Here is an 18,127-nt window from a genome sequence, read left to right on the forward strand (position 1 = left end):
TTCAGAGGGTGCATTTTTGCACGTGGTGTTTTAATCACTGTGAGCTTGTGGTGAAAACTTCTGTGGAGGTTTCTCCGCAGCTGGCAACCAACTTGGACTGAAAATCTCTTAGCTAAGTTTGTATAGGGTTTTGTTTTTCCATTTGCTAGTAATTTCTGTGAACTATTTGGTGGTTCATGAGACCTCCATAATCATCCTAATGACTGTGCTGCTGAGCAGACAAATAGTAGTCACCCCATCATCTCGTCCTGTAAGGGTAGGCTAGGAATCTTGGCTTTCATCTGTGCAGAAGACACAAAAAGCACTTTTTCATAGAAAAGTCAACTTCATGGTATGTTTGAAAGGATCTTATGGATACCAGTTTAACAGTTCTAATTCACTATTTTAATCATGCAGAATGTTGTTTTCAGTGACATTCCATCTCAGATTCAATTTTTTTAAATGTTCATTTTTGAGAGAGAACGCTGGTGGGGGAAGGGCAGAGAGAGAAGACAGCAGAGAATCCAAAGTAGGCTTCACGCTATCAGTGCAAAGCCCATCGTAGGGCTCGAACTCACAAATCTGGAGATCATGACCTGAGCCAAAGTCTGACACGTAACTGACTGAGCCACCCAGGCACCACTCAAAATCAATTTTTTAAATTAAACCTTTAATTTTGAGGTAACTGTAGAGTGACAAGCACTTGTGAGAAATGATACAGAGAAATCCTCTGTACTCTTTACCCAGTGTCCCCCAGTGATAACATCTTGGAAAACTATAATACAGTATCACAACTAGGATATTGGCATTAATGCAATTAAGATACAGAACATTTCCATTCTGTAAGGATCCCTCATGTTTCCCTTTTTTTATAGCCACCCTTTCTTTTTTCCTGTCACCACCCCCTTGTAACCCCTGGCAACCAGTAATCTGTTTCCATCTCTATAATTTTGTCATTTCAAGAATGTTCTAGGAATAGAATAATATAGCATGCAGCCTTTTTGTACTGTTGGGGTTTTTTTCACCGAGCATAATTCTCTAAAGACTCATCCAGATTGTTACGTATCATTACTTGGTTCTTTTACTTCTTAGTAGTCATAGTCTGGATATGCCCCAGGTTGTTTAACTGTTTTCCTGTTGAAGGACATTAGGATTGTTCTTCGCTTGTCACTGTTGTGAATAAAGCAGCTATTATGCATTCGTGTACAGGCTTTTGTGTGAACATAAGTGTTCCTTTTTCTAGGATAAATTTCCAGGAGTATAATCCTGGGTTGTATGGTAGTTGCATATTTAATATATTAAGAGATTGCCGAACTATTTTCCAGAGTGCCTGTATCACTTTACATTCCCGCCTACAATGAACGCGTGATCATATTTCTCTCCATCCTTGCCAGCGGTTGCTGCCATCACTGTTTTTTATTTTAGCTATTCTGATAGGAATGTAGTGAACTCATTTTGGCTTTAATTTGCATTTCCCTAATAGCTGATGATGTTGAACATCTTTCCATGTGCTTCTTTGCCATCTGTATGTCCTCTTTCATGAAATGTCTGTTCATATTTTTTGCACATTTTCTAATTGGAGTATTTACTATTGAATTTTCTTTATATAGTCTTAGATACAAATCCTTTGTTGGATATGTGGTTTGCAAATATTTTCTCCTACTCTGGAGCTTGTCTTTCTCTTAGCAGAGTCAAATTCATTTTTATTGCACATAGTGCTGCATTTAAACTCTGAAACAAAACAGAATTACCTATCCAGTGAGTTTTAAAAACCAAGGTTTGCACAGCCCTCTAATTTGTCTTGCAGTGAGTGATGAAAGATGTAAAAAAAAAAAAAAAAAAGTGGTCTATCGTAGACAATAGGAGAATGAAGTTCTCTTTACTTTGTTCTTTTCTAATACATAATTTTAGATCCATTTTATTACTCCTTACTAATTCTTGCTTAGAATTTACGAGATAAAGACTGAGCCTAATGAATGAGATTATGCCATAATTTCTGAATAATGAAAACTTAACCAATTGGTTCACTTTAATACTTTTGCTTTTAACATCAGGTTTCAGATGATGACAAGGAAAAGGGAGAGGGAGCTCTTCCAACTGGGAAATCTAAAAAGAAAAAAAAGAAAAAGAAGAAGCAAGGTGATGAGAACTCTCCTGCACAGGTAGGGCATCAAAACAACAGATGTGACTCATAAAGCACCTACTGCCGAAATGTGAAAAGAACATGCAGATCCAAGGTATATGTAGAGATAAAAGGCACAATATGAGCTCTCGGGTTTACTTGCAAAGTATTCGAAAAGTCACAGAATCTTTTAAAGATCTTACATATCCTACCGTAATAAAACTGTATTGCTCTGAAAAAATTGTACTGAAGGGGGGAAAAATCATACCAAAGGTGTAAACCCCAAGGTAAATAAATTAAATTAGATGCATTTTGGTTTATATTAGGGTGGAATGGAAAAGGAGATGCAGTGTTGTTCACAGACAGAAACTTCTTTTGAGTAACTGGGATTTAGCAAATTAGAATTTTAACACAGTTGTGGGGCGCCTGGGTGGCCTTGGTTGGTTGAGCATCCAGCTTTTGGTTTCGCTCAGGTCATGATCTCAAAGTCTGTGAGTTCGAGCCCCGTGTCGGGCTCTGCACTGACAGCACGCAGCCTGCTTGGATTCTCTCTCCCGTTCTCTCTGCCTCTCCCCTGCTTCTGCTCTCTCTCTCTCTTGAAATAAATAAACTTTTTTAAAAAAAGCATATACAATTTTTAAAAAAGGAATTTTAGCACAGTTAGAACAATTGGGCAGAGCCTTACCCTGCGTTTGCACCCAGTTTCACTTAGTCCCTTTTTGTCTGGCTTCTAACAGAAACTTTCTATTTATGTCACCCCTACATTTTCCTTCTTCATTGGTCTTTCCTATTTGGGTAAAATGTTTAGATTATAATATAGATGAAAACAAAGTTCTTATAATTTCAAACACACTAGGTTACTAGAAGTCTGCATGGGTTTCTCTTTGAAAAAGTTCCATCACCATTACCTTACAACTTAGAAAATCTTGTTCCTTACTTACAACCATGTGACTAATTGTTTTTATTCCTTTAAATGTAGGAGATAGCCAGAGTTTCTGGAAGATAGCCTACAAAGAATTTTCCTGTTTACTGTTCTCTTTGGGAAAAGTTGCTGCATGGGTTTTTAAGGAATTACGGGTTTGGTAATTTTTGTTGAGGGAAACGTGACCTGTTATAAATGACCCCAATCTGTTTTCAGTATTCGTTTTTTCTCACTAGTAAAGTTAACGTGACTGAGATCAATGGATATGAAAAACTAATAGGAGTGCTTCTCTTAGCTGAGCTAGTTGATGAGAAATGTTACTGACAGTTACCTTTTGTTAGTGATATTGTCTGAAATCTATTTAGCCAAACTTTTCTTAGATTTCTGTGATTTCTAGGATAGCCTTTACTTAGCCTGTTATTTTCTCTTTTGTGGATTAGGTGAGTTCCTTTTAAAAGAAGTTTTGTGGGATAGATGTAATCTGTAAATTTCAGTTTACTGGTTAAAGGTCATGAACTTGTGAACATTATTTTGGCATTCTGATACTCCTTTTTCAAATGTTTGATCTGTTTTCAAATACAGTGAGAAGTAAGTATACGGGCTTTTGAGTCAGATCTGTACTCACATTTCAGTTTTGCCTTACTGCTTGTTTTTGTTTGTTTGACTTTGCACACGTGACTTAACTGCATAGCTGCTTTGAGAATTAAATGAGCTATCCATAAAATTCTGTGTCAGGTACATAGTGTATAGCATCCTATCCGTAATACATTTTGGAATTTGTTCTTTTTAATTGTGGGTATGTGGTTGGCGGGCTTCTTTACCGTTAGTTATAGTGCAGCTTAGGATGGAAGTAACTGAGATGTCTTCACGTTAATTTTGCACAGATTGCAAATCTTACACACATACCCAAAGCTACTCATTCAATTTAAATTCACAGTAAAATTTTGAATTATTGTCTAAACTCAACTACCATCCTGAACAAGTTTTATAAAATAATCAGTATTGGAAGAAGACTTTCAAGATCATCCTAGCCAGGTGTTTATATGTATGTGTTTGCTAAAGAACAATACAATTAACGACGATGGTCCTATTTAACATATTCTAGCTCATATTTATTTCACATATCTAAGCATGTAATGTGCTGTAGAAGTATTTTTTGAAACTTTTTTAAAGTCCAAAGGCCTAAGAATAGAAATGTTAAAGCTTAGGTAGGACCTTAGAAATTATCTAGGCACATTTCATTTTATAGTTGAGGAAGCTAAAGGGAAACTAAATGATTTGTCCTTGACATTGCGCAGGCAGACTGCAGCAGGCCAGAACTGAACTGTCCTTTCTACTAGGTAAGCCTAACTTACCTACAGAATGCACTGAGGTACAAATATTTTGTTCCTTGAAGAAGTCATTAAGTGAAATGGTATTTCTAAAGTATACTTAGTTCAAGTATCACCTGATTAACTGTGCTTTTTTAAAAGAAAAAATTTCTAGTTTATTTTGTTTGAATTCGTTTAGTAAATTAGAATGGTTTGCATTTGAAGATGGGAGTGTATTGTTTTTTAATTCACAGTTGATTTAAGTCCCTGGAGAAAGCAGGGATGATGACTGTTCCAAATGTACCTGTGTATTTTAAATCTCTGAATGATTGTTTTAAAAATTGTTTTAATGTTTATTTATTTTTGAGAGAGGGAGACACAGAATCCAAAGCAGGCTCCAGGCTCCAGGCTCCAAGCTGTCGGCACAGAGCCCGACTCAGGGCTCGAACCTGTGAACCGTGATGTCATGACCTGAGCTGGAGTGGGATGCTTAACTGACTGAGCCACCCAAGTGCCCCGAACAATTGTTTTTATATGCTCTATTAAGCCATTTGGACAGTTACTGACGTGAAATTATTTTCTTGGAATATCTTTTGGACATTAATAGCACCAACCAAGTAGATTTTTAATTAGTAAAAAAGTGATTCATATCATCTAATGACTACTCTTCTCTGTAGGACACGGAAGAATTAGAAAAAGAGATTAGAGAAGAGCTTCCAGTGAATACCTCTAAAGTCCGTCCAAAACAGGAAAAAGCTTTTTCTTTGAAGACCATAAGCACTAGTGATCCAGCTGAAGCACTCATCAAAAATAGCCAGGTAAGTTTTTTAATATTTAAGGAGTAAAATTTTGATGACTTGAAAATTGTGCCATAACTCATATTTTATCGAAGTACTGAGTGCTAAGCATTACTAATCACTATTTTAAAGTGCTAAGCATTTTAAAGACACTAATTTAGCCCTTAAAACAACCTCCCAGAAAGCTGAGATCTATTATATAAATGAGGTTGGAGAAGTTAAATAACTTGTCACAAGTTGCAGAACTATCAGTGGTGAGACCAGAACCACCAGACTGTATTTTCTCCTGTTAAGTATCTAGACATACAAGGGATAGATTGCTAGAGAAAATGCAGCTGGTTGCATTTCCATAAAAGCCAGTGCATAATATATAATAGGACTGTGATCCAGCCTCTCAAAATGGGACATTTATGTACATTTTGGGGACAGATTCTTGAAATATGTGCTATTGGTAGAAAATGTTGAGGTATCAGAAAGGACCATTTTATAAAAGGTCTAAGCCAGTGACATAAAGATTATAGCTTTTTAAAATCTTGTTTCTCTGGGTGCCTGGGTGGCTTAGTCGGTTGAGTGTCCGACTTCGGTTCAGGTCATGATCTTGCAGTTCATGGGTTCGAGCCCCACATCGGGCTCTGGGCTGACAGCTCGGAGCCTGGAGCTTGCTTTGGATTCTGTGTCTCCCTCTGCCCCTCCCCTGCTCACGCTCTGTCTCTCTCTCAAAACTAAACAAACATTTAAGAAAAATTTTAATCTGATTTCTCATAAGGTAAGTTATATACAAATATATGAAATCGTATACTAGAGTTTCACAGTTCATTTATATACACATTCAAAAAACTTGTTGAGAACCTACTATGGGCCACACGCTATTTCAAAGGATATATCAAAGAACAAAACATAAAAATCTCTGCCTTTGTGGCACCTGGGTGACTCAGTCAGTAGAACATCCAACTCTTGTTCTCAGGGTCGTGAGTTCAAGCCCCACATTGGGCATGGAGCCTACTTTTAAAAAAAACAAAAAAACAATCTCAGCCTTTGTGGAACATACATATTTAATGAAACAGCTTTAGACAACCTGAGTTACAGGAATGCCTGGCTGGCTCAGTTGGTAGAGCATGTGACTCTTGATGTCAAGGTTGTAGGTATAGAGATAACTTAAACATAAAATCTTTAAAAAACAAAAAAAACAAAAAAAACCTGTGTTACCACTAAAAGAAATTTGTAACAGTCTTGTACTAAAATAAAATCTTAACCATACTTCCTGTTTGGATTTTAATTCCCTAAGAGGAAAATTCCCTTTTGAGATGAAAGGCTGCAATCTCAGTACATGCGTAGGTTTAATAATAGGGTTGCAGAAGGTCATTTGACATTCTGATGTTGTAGTTGTTAGAAAGTCATTTTCAGAAGCCATCTTGTAAAGACTGTTTGAGTCCCTCTGTGACTTAACATAGATTAAGTGAGAGAATAGAGGGGAGAATACTGGAAATAAGTACTAAAACTTTTGGGTATGAAGTAAATAGAACATTAAGAAAGCTGAACCAACCAAGACAAATGCAGCTTCAGATACCTAAAATAGAAGAAAGGGATCCTAGTAATTTCTGGGGTGCACACAGCTTCCTCTTGTTTCCTTTTCCATTGAGCTTTCTTACACCCAGAGAGCCTGGAAGAATGAGAGGCGAGAGAAACATAGTGATGTTTCTTACCCTTGTTCCGATATTCAGAATCAGGATTTGTAAGCAAAGCTAAAGGGTGACTTGACCTCCTGCTCGTCTGTTCCAGCCTCCAGGCGCTCCAAATACTGCCTCTCCTGACCGTCCATTAACAGTTAGGCCTCACTGAGGCAAATCAGTTAATTTGCCTCCTTTCTGCTTCCAGGCTGGAGAGGAGAAGCAAGGCGGTAAGAGTCTAGGCCCTCAACATTATGATTTCACTGCCAGAATGGATAAAACTCTGAAGATTTGAACATGAGTTTTACTACTTACTTTCATGGAGAAGGACTAGTAGTCCTAGTCTGCTAGTGTTGTAGGCTAGCATAGACCGCATGGGCTGTCTTTGCCCTTGCATGGGAAGCAAGCTGTTGCTGCTCTGTTTGAGTAACCCTTACATCTCCAGAAGCAGAGAAGGGGGTGGTATCACCTACTGGGAGTTCAGAAGGGAGCTATTTTCTTTGTCTTTCACATGAAAAAGTTTCAAGGAGTTGAGAGTTGGTGAGAAGTGGACAAACCACTGAATCACTGAAACATCAAATCGTCCTATTTCTAATGAACAGGAAAATATAAAAGTTCATGAAAATGGAATTATTCGCTCCTACTTGAGATTCAGTAAACATCTGGTAATTCTGTGCTTTTCATCCCTTTTTATCTCCACCTCTATTCATGGATGTTGTAGGTAAACGTTTATTTGGTTATGCCACTAGAGGGCACGCACGAGTTGTAGCCCTTCTGCTAGTAAATTCTTTGGAAATCATTTTAGTATTTACTTGCTCCTCAGCAGCCTCTTGGTATTACTTTGATATTTAATTTTATATGAAACTTTTTACAGAGGAATTTAAGGTAATTTTATTCCAAAATAGCCTATCAAGACTCTTCCACCTGCTGTTTCTACCGAGCCATCTGTTATTTTATCAAAAAGTGATTCTGACAAAAGCTCTTCCCAAGTGCCACCGATGCTACAAGAAACAGATAAATCCAAGTCAAATACTAAGCAAAATAGTGTGCCTCCTTCACAGAGTAAGTAATTCTCCTTTTTAGTTCTTTTGTATGTTTTCTGTACTGTTTATATAAAAGTTAATTTCTTAGAAGTCTGAAATATTTAGACTTCTACTCTTGGAAGTCTGATAGAGATTAATAGAGCAGCCCTTCCTTCCTTTGCACAGGCTAGATTCCTTGGCATCTTGTGGACCTCAGTCAGTTATGAGGGTCAAGAGGCTGAAATCACCCCAGGAGAGACTGGGTGTCCAGGGACATAGACCGCGGAGGGCTTGAGACATGCCCTTGTCCATCTGGTCCCTCCCTTTTTCTGTGCACATGTTCTTGGGACTGCTGTGAATTGTCCTGTGCCTTCTGTCCCCTTTTCCTCCCTTTAGCTACCTTCAGTATCCATTTTGCCCATTTTCACTTTCATTACGTAGATGGGTAATGCCATGTTAAATGATGGGTTTTCTAGATCAAAACCGGTGAAGTACTTTTCATGTGATTAAACAAAATAATACATTGGCATTCAAAGGAAAAGGGGAAGGTAGCCATAGAATAACCTAAAAACATGTGACTGGGACTTGAGAAGTTACACATAAAGGTTGAAGAGTCATTAGTGGATTTCAAAGCATGTTTTCATTGATGGTACTTTGATATTTTTGAGACATAACAGTATTTTCTCCTGTTTTTTCTTTCTTTTTTTCCTCTTAGCCAAGTCTGAAACTAGCTGGGAATCTCCCAAACAAATAAAAAAGAAGAAAAAAGCCAGACGGGAAACGTGAATATATTTTTCCTGCATTGGACATGTGTTTGTAAACACTGTCTGGAAGATTATGCTGTTTATGCAATAATTTGTGAACATGTACAGAGTTTTATATAAATTTAAACCAATTTTTAAAACAAAACTGTGAAAACAACCACCATAAAAATGGAATCAAAGGAAAGTTAATTTATGAAATTAAGAGGTCAGCAGAATATACTACAGTGCTGGAAGACACTTGGGGAAAGTCTTTTCAATTGAACAAGAACGATCTTAATTTAAGAATATTACCCTGGTTTTACAGCAGTGCCCTGTTTACAACAGATTGTGCCCTGTCTCATCTGCAGCTGAGGAATAAAGGATTCTGATTAGAAAGAGGGTTGCCTACAAATTGGTAGGCGGCCTCTTGGATCTTATGCACGGAACTTAAAACCATTTGAATCTGTTTTATGCTTAAATCAAAGTGCTTTGATCAAATGCATAATCTGCCATATCTTTACATATATGTTGGTAGCAATTTGTATTAAAGGAATCACAAGTGCAAATAAAAGGTCATTTATCATTTGTTAACTAAACTCATGGTTTAGTTTACAATTTTTAAAAAGTTCTTAATTAAAACATTGAACATGCAGTTGATGCTTGTATGGCTTATGAAGTTATTTTTGATAGTCTTACATTATTACTTGAATTGTTCAAAGTTCAGTATATTTTAAATTAAGAAAGGTAAACTATATGTATTTGTTTTATACTTTTAAGGCTCAGACTCACAAATAATGCTCTTGTTTAGGATTTGAAAACTTCTAGGCAAAGTCCGACTTAACGTTTTCCCCTTTCCTTAGCAGTTACTTTTTCCCGACGTCAGATCTTCTTCATTGCTAATCCATTTCCGACTTTAGAAGTGAAATCTTTCACGAATTAGTTATACAGACAGAACTTTGAGTATATGATGGAGAATGAAAAACTAGAGTCAGACAGCTTTAATTGACATTGTCAAGACCTCCAGTTATCAGGAATACATTTTTTTACTGCCTTAACCTATAGTGCGTAGAATATGCATCAATTTCTTGAGGGAGATTCGTGTTTTTATAAGAATTTTCATGTAATTATTGCAATTGTGGTCAAACAAGGAACGTTTTCTGCTTGAAACTATTGACTTAAATGACGTGTGAGATGCTTCACCATTTTCAGGCACTGTGTAATTCTCTTGTAATAAACTGGCAGGCATCTTTGTACCTATAAATAGTGCATGCTCAGCCATGTACACTGTAAATAGCCTTTACCAAACGTGTTTGACAAGGACCATAATTAACATCACTTAGTGAGTTGTGATAAAGAAAAAAAAGCCATGATTTATTTGATGTGATTGGCTCGTTTTTATGTGGCGCCAAGAACGAAACTGTTTAACAGCGTAACCAATGGTACCGATCTGTCCATCCAATCTTGTCTTTATTATATCTGATTGTGCTTTGATAGTATTGCATTGTCATACTGGGAAAGCTAAAGAAACAAAATGGTTTTAGTTTTGCTGAAGACTGGCCTTATTAATGGACAGCTTTCCTAACAAGCGGTTATTAACTTTTATCAGGTGTTAACATCTGTTTCAGGAACATGGCAGTATGTTTACATGTCAGAAGTTTTGTTTAATTCTATGATATTTCTAAATTGATTTGTTTAAATAAATTCAGCAAATGGATAGCATTGTTTTTATTTGCTTCAACACTGGGGTAAGTAAGCTAAACTGCCAGGAGTTCGTTTCTTCAAATGACTTTATTCTGTTAGCTTTACATAGAAGTTTCCTCAATAGATCCAAGGACTCCTAAATTGCCAGCACTTTGTAAAGGTGTCACAAGAGAGAATTTGAGAAGGGGTCTGTACGATTTTAGAATGTGCCAAAAGATCTGTGCTCAGAAAACTCAGTTGAACTCTCTCAACTCTACCTCACCATTTCTTTGTCTTAGAATTTTGTCAGCCATGTCCAATGTTGGACTTTATTTCTCCAGCTTAGTATCTTCTGTATGACCCCCCACGGTGGGTGTTTGAGACCCTGACTTTTGAGGAGAGTTGTAGTACATTGCTAAGCAGGTGGGGCCAGCGTGGAGATGCCTCTGTCTCTTCTCTCTAGCTCAAGAGCCAGTACGTGGATTTTATGTTTTAAGAGATGGCAGCTATGAATGATAAATTAATACGTTTCTTTTCTTCCATATGCATGAGATGAAAATTCTTGCACAATTACAGTGTCATTCAGTGCTTTTTACCTGTTCCAGAAGATCTTTATATGGCATCCAGTTAGTTTCTGGAATCTGAACATAGGAACTGTTCTCCATCATCAACCTCAGAAGGCACTAAAATGAAGGTAGTGATTCAGGGAGAAGAGGAGAGAGAGGAGCCTATTGTCCTTTGGAGGCTTGGATTAGATGCTCCCCAAACTGTTAATAGGGAAATAAGTGATCTCTTTAGGCTTTGTCAGGCCTGAAGTGGAACCTTGTTCTGATTAGCAAAAGAACCTACTCAAAAAATCTCTCTAATCCTGGCTGGAGTCCGCATACTTACTGCAAATCCTTTCCTGTTCTGGAGCAGGGTTTAGGATTTTCCCCAGACTGGAATTCTACCTATCCGACCCCACCTTGAGCAAAACAATAGTTGAGAGAGTCCAAAAAAAGTGTTGAAATAAAATGTTGTTAATGTAATTTACCATGTTTACTTTGTGCATGCATTTGGGGAGGGGAGGGGAACAGTGAAAATAATTTATCCAAATCTAATGGTATTATTTCATAGGCTAGTCCAGTTTGTATTTGGGTTAAAAATAATTGAAGGGCAATATTTAACTACAGAGTTTAGTTTTTCTTAATTAAAAGCAGTCCTCTATTAACGTAGTGTGAAATATCTCTCAAAATTGAGAATTTAGGTTTAACATGTCTAAGAGATGTCTTAAGACTTTACTGTAAACTCATTGCACAAACTGGAATTACTTTCCAAAAGACTTAGGGAATGCAAATATGTTCTTTGTAAAATGCATTGAGTATTGTAAATAAAACATACCATTTTTGTTTTGTTTAAATTGCTCGTTATAGTTCGCTTATGGGAAGGGACTTCAGTCATTTTGCATCCTAAGCTGGTCTAAAGGCAGTTACTTTTTGATGTTCTTGATGCTTCTTTCCAAAGCCATAGGTGCACTTGCAGGCTTTACCGTCAGGAAGTCAAATATTTATGGAGTTAAGCACCTCGTAAAATATCCGCTTGTGACACACAATGTTCTCTGTGAGGAAACAGCTTCCACCCTCCGTCATCTTAGCAGTAGATGTCACTTGCCACTGTGTCCACTTCTTAGGTTAAGGACGTTAGACTCAGATTTGGCATTATATATTCGTGTGGCTGTGTCCCGAAACAGTAGTGACTTAAACAAGAGAGATGTTTATTTTCTTGTGCATGTAAAAGTCCGGAAGGCCATGCAGGGCTGCTGTGACACTACAGGGTCCGGAATCCAGGTCCCTTCTACGTTGGTCCTCCCCGTTCTCAACATGTGGCTTCTACGTCCTGGTCGCAGACAGCTGCTCGCTAGAAACCTTCTGTCAGCATTTCTGCCCGCTTCCTTTAGCAACGCTTCTCACAAAGTTACATCACGTAGGCTTATCAATGCAAACTTAAGACACTTGATCCTACTAGCCACGAAGAGAATAGGAAACAATAGGCTTTATTCTGGCTGCCACAGGCCAATTCAGGACTCGCTGCTGAGGAAGCCGTGGGGGACGACCACAAGCACAGCCAGCAGTCCCTGTCACGGGGTTGACACCTCAAGGAGATCCTGCACCCAAACGTCATTTTTAAGGTCGGGTTTTAAGTTTTCCAACTAAGCGGAAATTTTGAAGTCTCTTGGATACCGCCAAGAGCAGCTAGTTATGTTCGAGTGTCTATGTATTAGCTTTCTGAAAGAAACTCCTGCCAACCAGTGGCTGTTTTAGATTCTAGAGACAGGCTGAAGAAATAGCCTGCCATCACGCCTGTCCCGCAAGTACAAATTGTAACAAGTTTCAATAGAAAAATTGCCCTAGTGTCTAAAGCGATCTTTAAAAAAAATAAAGCATTACTATTCTTTCTAAATGCTTTAACGGGAGAATGCTTTATAACCCGAGCATCAAGGCTGAAGGTTCATTGTGACATGTTTGCGAACTAATAATAGTTACAGTACTGAGATTTACGAATAGGCTAATTGAAGAAAAACTTAAGCAGATTCAAGGTCTTCCCCATGGTAATGGCATTCTTATTTGTATATGTATGCTTTCCTTTTTTATTTATTGTATCAAAGCATTCAAAATGAATATATGTAACATGTACATAAATTAATAATAAAACGAACACCTCTGAAACCACCATTCTGCTTAAGAAATAGAACCTTACCAGTAGAGGGGATATTGGGAGTGAGCTTGACGTTTGTCGTTTGGCAACAGGATCAAGGGGCAAAGGCACGGATGAAAATAGCTGCTCTCAAATACCCCGACATGGCACAGGTCCTTTTTCGTGCCAACACTAGCTGAGGATCCCAAGTAACTTCAGCCGGTCTTGGAAGGGAGTCATGGCTCACTGATGCCCCTTCGCCAAGGTATTCCACTGACATCTGTTGGGAAGTTGTAACAACTACGAATAGGCACAATGACTGAATGTGAATAGTGCCCCCCAGGTTGTATAGTGAACATGACAGCCTTTACCTGAGGGAGGAGGGTAACAAGGCTGTATAAGAACGACCCCACCCTCCATCTGGGGATTCAGAAGGGCAGCACGTGCCCCTGTTTAGGGTGCAGATTCCTCGGGCCCCCGGGTGGTTCAGTTGGTTAAGCGTCCAACTCTTCTTTGTTGTTTATTGTTGAGAGAGAGAGTGGGGGGTGGGGGCAGAGGGGGAGACACAGAATCTGAAGCGGGATCCAGTCTCGAGCTGTCAGCACACAGCCTGACGGGGGGCTTGAACTCACAAGCTGTGAGATCATGACCTGAGCTGAAGTCGGACGCCCAACTGACTGAGCCACCCAGGCATCCACGCGTCCAACTCTTGATTTCAGCTCAGGTTCATGAGTTCGAGCTCTGTGTCAGGCTCTGTGCTGGCAGTGCAGAGCCTGCTTGGGATTCCCTTTAAATAAATAAATAAATTTAATTAATTAAAAACTTTAAAAAAGGGGGGGGGGTTGTCGAGGGTGTAGATTCCTTGTGAAATTTGTTGAGGGGCTGCAGACTTTCTAACAAATACCACAAGGGGGTTTATGGCAAAACAGCAGAAGCTGTGAGTAATTTAAGATAGTGTAATTATGAATGATTTCTTTCTCCTTGAAACTATCATAATTTTAAAATACAGGATTACCTAGGAAAGTTGCAAGTATTCCCATTTCTCAGCAATATTGAAATGATCACAATAATGAAAGATGGAAGAAAACCTGCCTTAGGTACATTTCTATTATCAGTAAACAAAATCCAGTAATTTATTAACAGAATAAAACACTGATCAAAGATGCAAGTGTGTGCTGATATCAGGAAATGTATTAACATTTCATTTCATCACAAAATTAAAGTAGAAAAAGCCTATAAGCATGACACTTAGAAGTATTTTACAAAATCCAATAGCCATGCCCAATGTAGATTTTTTAAAAACTTAAAATAGGGGAAATACTAACGTCACCTCAGTTGAAATCAGCAAAACAGTTATCTGTTAGCCCAGATTGTCTTGGAGAAGCATTAACAGATAATAAAAGTTTAAAATTGGCATAACATCAAAAGTGAAATTATTTTTTCCTGATTATATATATACCTACAAAGCTCAAGAGGTTTTAATAACAAGCTGTGACCACTAGGAAGAGAATACACTCAAATGGCAGATACACAAAATTGTCTAGAATTTTCTGTATTAGAATAAGCATCTAGAAAAGCAAATGGGAAAAATCCAAGTATGGCAACCAGAACTGTCATTTTTCTTTTTTTAACATTTATTTGTTATTGAGAGACAGAAAGACACAGAGCATGAGCAGGGGAGGGGTAAAGAGAGGGGGAGACACAGAATCCGAAGCAGGCTCCAGGCTCTGAGCTGTCAGCACAGAGCCCGATGCGGGGCTGGAACTCACAAACTGCGAGATCACGACCTGAGTCAAGGTCGGTCGCCCAACCAACTGAGCCACCCAGGCGCCCCCAGAACTATCATATTAAGAAATAAATTTTTCAAGAAAAAGACCAAATGAAAAAAGTCTTCGAGAAGGACAGAAAATAATATAACAAATGAAAAGCTGTATCATTACTTGGAAAACAAAAACGCCACTCTTTCCAAAATTAATATATAAATTAAGTTCAGTTCTAATTAGAATGCAACAGATTTTTTTAAGTTCCTCAAAGATTGTGGAAACAACTAATTTGAAAAAGACAAAAGTCAGAAAAAGTAGTAGGCAGCTGTTGGGGCAGGGCAGGGGACTAGCGTTATCAGTAACCAATGTCAGATAAAATAACAGAAAAGCTTGTGTCCATCAGTATTCTTCACTATAAAACCTGGGATCCCTCCAGCGAGTTTAAACTGAAAAGGAATCCGGGAGCACCGGAGATCCAGGCCCTGACCCCACCAGGAATAACAGCTTGCCACATGCTCATTCAGAGGCTGCCCAAGCAAAAAATGATCCATTCACCAGCTCCCGTGAGGATGCTCAGGACTGAGTGCCCGGACCTTCACCCTGCAGCCTCTTGGCGCCCCCTGGGGGTCCACAACTGGGTTCTGCTCGAGCCTCTTCCCACCTCACCCCTTTCCTAGTCAGTGGTTGGCAGACTCGAGGTCATATCTGTGTCTGTCAAGCAGCAAGGGAACCTGGAGAATGAATTTTGACTATGTAGAGAACCCCAAACATAAAGGATATTCAAAATGTCAATGTCAAGCAACCAAACCCTGATTAATGTCCACGCCAGTGTCATCTGTTATCAACACAAGGATTGTCCAACAGGTCGGGAGAACAGAGTGGGAAACCAGAAATATATTCCTATATACATGAGAATTTTGAATACGGTGTAGGTCATGTTTTAGTTCTTTGTAAAGGGATGATTTACTTACTAGATGGTTTGGGGGCAACTTCTCTAACTGGAAGAAGTTAGAGCTGGACCCCATCATACCTTACAGGAAAATAAATCCCAAATAGATTAAAGAATGAGACCTTAAAAAAAAATCTTAGACAATACAGAAAACTACATATACAACATAGAGGTGGGAGAGATACCCTTACCTTTTAATGAAGGAAAAGTGGGGTATTTACCAGTTTTACTGAGAAATAATTGACTGTGTATGAAGATGATATTCTTAACCAAGGCTGGAAGCCTACACACTATAAAAGATGTACATATTTAAGTGTATACAATTTTTTCAAACATTTTAAATGTTTTATTTTAAAACAATTATAGACTCACGGTGATGAGGTTTGGGGGGTGATAGTGGGATGTGTGGGGTCTGGAGCCAACAGCCAAGAAAGAACTCTTAAAGATGTCTTTGACGCAAAAAGGTGATTTTTTTAAAGATATTTTTTAACATTTAGAGAGACAGAGACAGAACGTGAGCAGGGGAAGGGCAGAGAGAGATGGAGGCACAGAATCCAAAGCAGGCTCCAGGCTCTGAGCTGTCAGCACAGAGCCCAATGTGGGGCTCCAATTGACAAACCATGAGATCATGACCAGAGCTGGAGTCAGAGGCTTGACCGACTGAGCCACCCAGGCGCCTCCACTGGTCTTGATAAGGGAGCATAAGGCAAGCTAAGGGCAAAGTACACATACCCACGCCCCCTCACCCAAGTGGGAAGTGTGTGATATTCTCTGGACACTCCTGGCTGCCCAAGAACAAAGGAAAGGAAAGAAAACAAGTGGTTAACTGATAGCGATCACAGTCTTGCAGGACAGGAGAATCCGTCAGTTTACAAATATCTTAGTAAATTACAAAAAAAAAAAAGACAATCTTATCAATAGCCTAATCTCCAGAAACCTATAGACTCAGTTTCCTGGAGCCCCTAATATCACCCTCACCTCCATAGTGATGTGGGGAACAAAGGCGAGAAGGAAATGGCAGGTGAAATTAAATTTCCTTATAACCTGCAGCCCATTGGCAAATACTTGAGGCAAATACAGACTATAACGTTTCTCCAGGAACCCCCTAGAGTCCTAATGTTAACGCCTCGCTAGGGGAAAACAGCCTGAGCTGGACAACAGCAAGGCCTCAGGTGTCTTAGGATCACATCTCTTCACATCAAAGTCCTCCTGGAGGCCTCCCTTTTGACTTTACCTCCCCCAACTCCATAGTATACAAGCGTCACTCTCCACAACCCCAGTGCAGCTCTTCCTGCCCACGGGTCCTGTCCCCGTGCTCTGATAAAATCACCTTTTTGCATCAAAGACGTCTTCAAGAATTCTTTCTTGGCCATCAGCTCTGAACCCCACCACACCCCAAAACTTCATTAGGGTGTTTTTTGACTACTGGATTTTGAGAGTCCCTCATATTTTCCAGAAAAAAATCCTTTGTCAGATATGTGGTTCTCAAATATTCTTTCTCAATCTATAGCTTGTCATTTCATTTTCCTAACAGGGTCTTTTACAGAGCAAGAGTTTTAAATTTTGATTTAGTCCAATTTATTGATTTTTTTCTTTATGGGCCATGCATGTCTCTGGGGTCATGTCTAAGAACTCCTCATCTAGCCTTTCTTCTGTTTTCTTGGAAACATTTTATAGTGCTATGTTTTGCATTTAAATCTATAATCCACTTCCACTTTGAGTTAATTATCGTATAATGTGTGAATTTTTTTTTTTTATTCCAGTGTCAATACGTTATATTAGTTTCAGGTGTAAAAAGAAGTGATTCAACACTTAATATATTTACTCAGTGCTTTTTTTTTTTTTTTTTTTTTTTTTTTTTGGCCTATGGATTTCCAATTGCTACAGCAGTACTTAATGAAAAAACTATCCTTCCACTGAATTGCTTTTGTACCTTTATTAAAGCTTAATGGCTGTACTTCCGTGGGTAACCATGTACAAATTTACAACTTTTGTGTAGCAAAAAGATAGCATATAACAAAGTGAGTAGTCAGAGTTTTAAAAAAAATATGCAATACAGTTTACAAATTAATAAGCTAATACCTATAATACATAAAGACAATTGACAAAGGAGAAAAAAAAGAGAAAACAAGCAAAGGGGAGGAATAAGTGTGTAATTCACGAGTAAGCAAATACAAAATTGTAATCAAACATCTCCAAAAATGCTTAAACTTAGTGGCACACCAAGAAAATTTAAAGAATGACTGTCTCACTTTATAACTATCAGACTGCCAAGAATCAAAAAGAGCCATAACTCCAACTGCTAATGGGGATACAGAGAAAATAGTGTTATTCACTGCGAGTGGCAGCATAAATTGTCACAGCCCTTTGGGAGAGCAATCCGGTGCTATTTTTAAAATTAAAAATTAAAAGTAACCATAACAAGCTAGACAAATGGACTCTAAATTTCATGCAAAAAGAAACATGTGGGAATAACTAAGAAAATACTGAGAAAGGAGAG

General features: G+C 38.4%; 1 protein-coding gene across 5 annotated transcripts in view; it reads left to right on the plus strand.

Annotated features, from left to right (window-relative positions):
- The window catches only part of MTDH (metadherin), a 57,149-nt gene extending 45,508 nt beyond the window's left edge, over positions 1-11,641 (plus strand). For all 5 annotated transcript variants that reach the window (XM_007073291.3, XM_042973684.1, XM_042973686.1 and 2 more), the window contains 4 exons: positions 2,034-2,141; positions 5,011-5,151; positions 7,703-7,859; positions 8,535-11,641. In XM_007073291.3, the coding sequence (XP_007073353.2) occupies positions 2,034-2,141; positions 5,011-5,151; positions 7,703-7,859; positions 8,535-8,605 (477 nt within the window). In that variant the 3' untranslated portion in view covers positions 8,606-11,641. The remainder of the gene's footprint in view (positions 1-2,033; positions 2,142-5,010; positions 5,152-7,702; positions 7,860-8,534) is intronic.
- Positions 11,642-18,127: the final 6,486 nt, after the last annotated feature.

The sequence above is a fragment of the Panthera tigris genome, chromosome F2, assembly GCF_018350195.1.
Source record: "Panthera tigris isolate Pti1 chromosome F2, P.tigris_Pti1_mat1.1, whole genome shotgun sequence".
In the NCBI taxonomy this organism is placed as follows: Eukaryota; Metazoa; Chordata; class Mammalia; order Carnivora; family Felidae; genus Panthera; species Panthera tigris.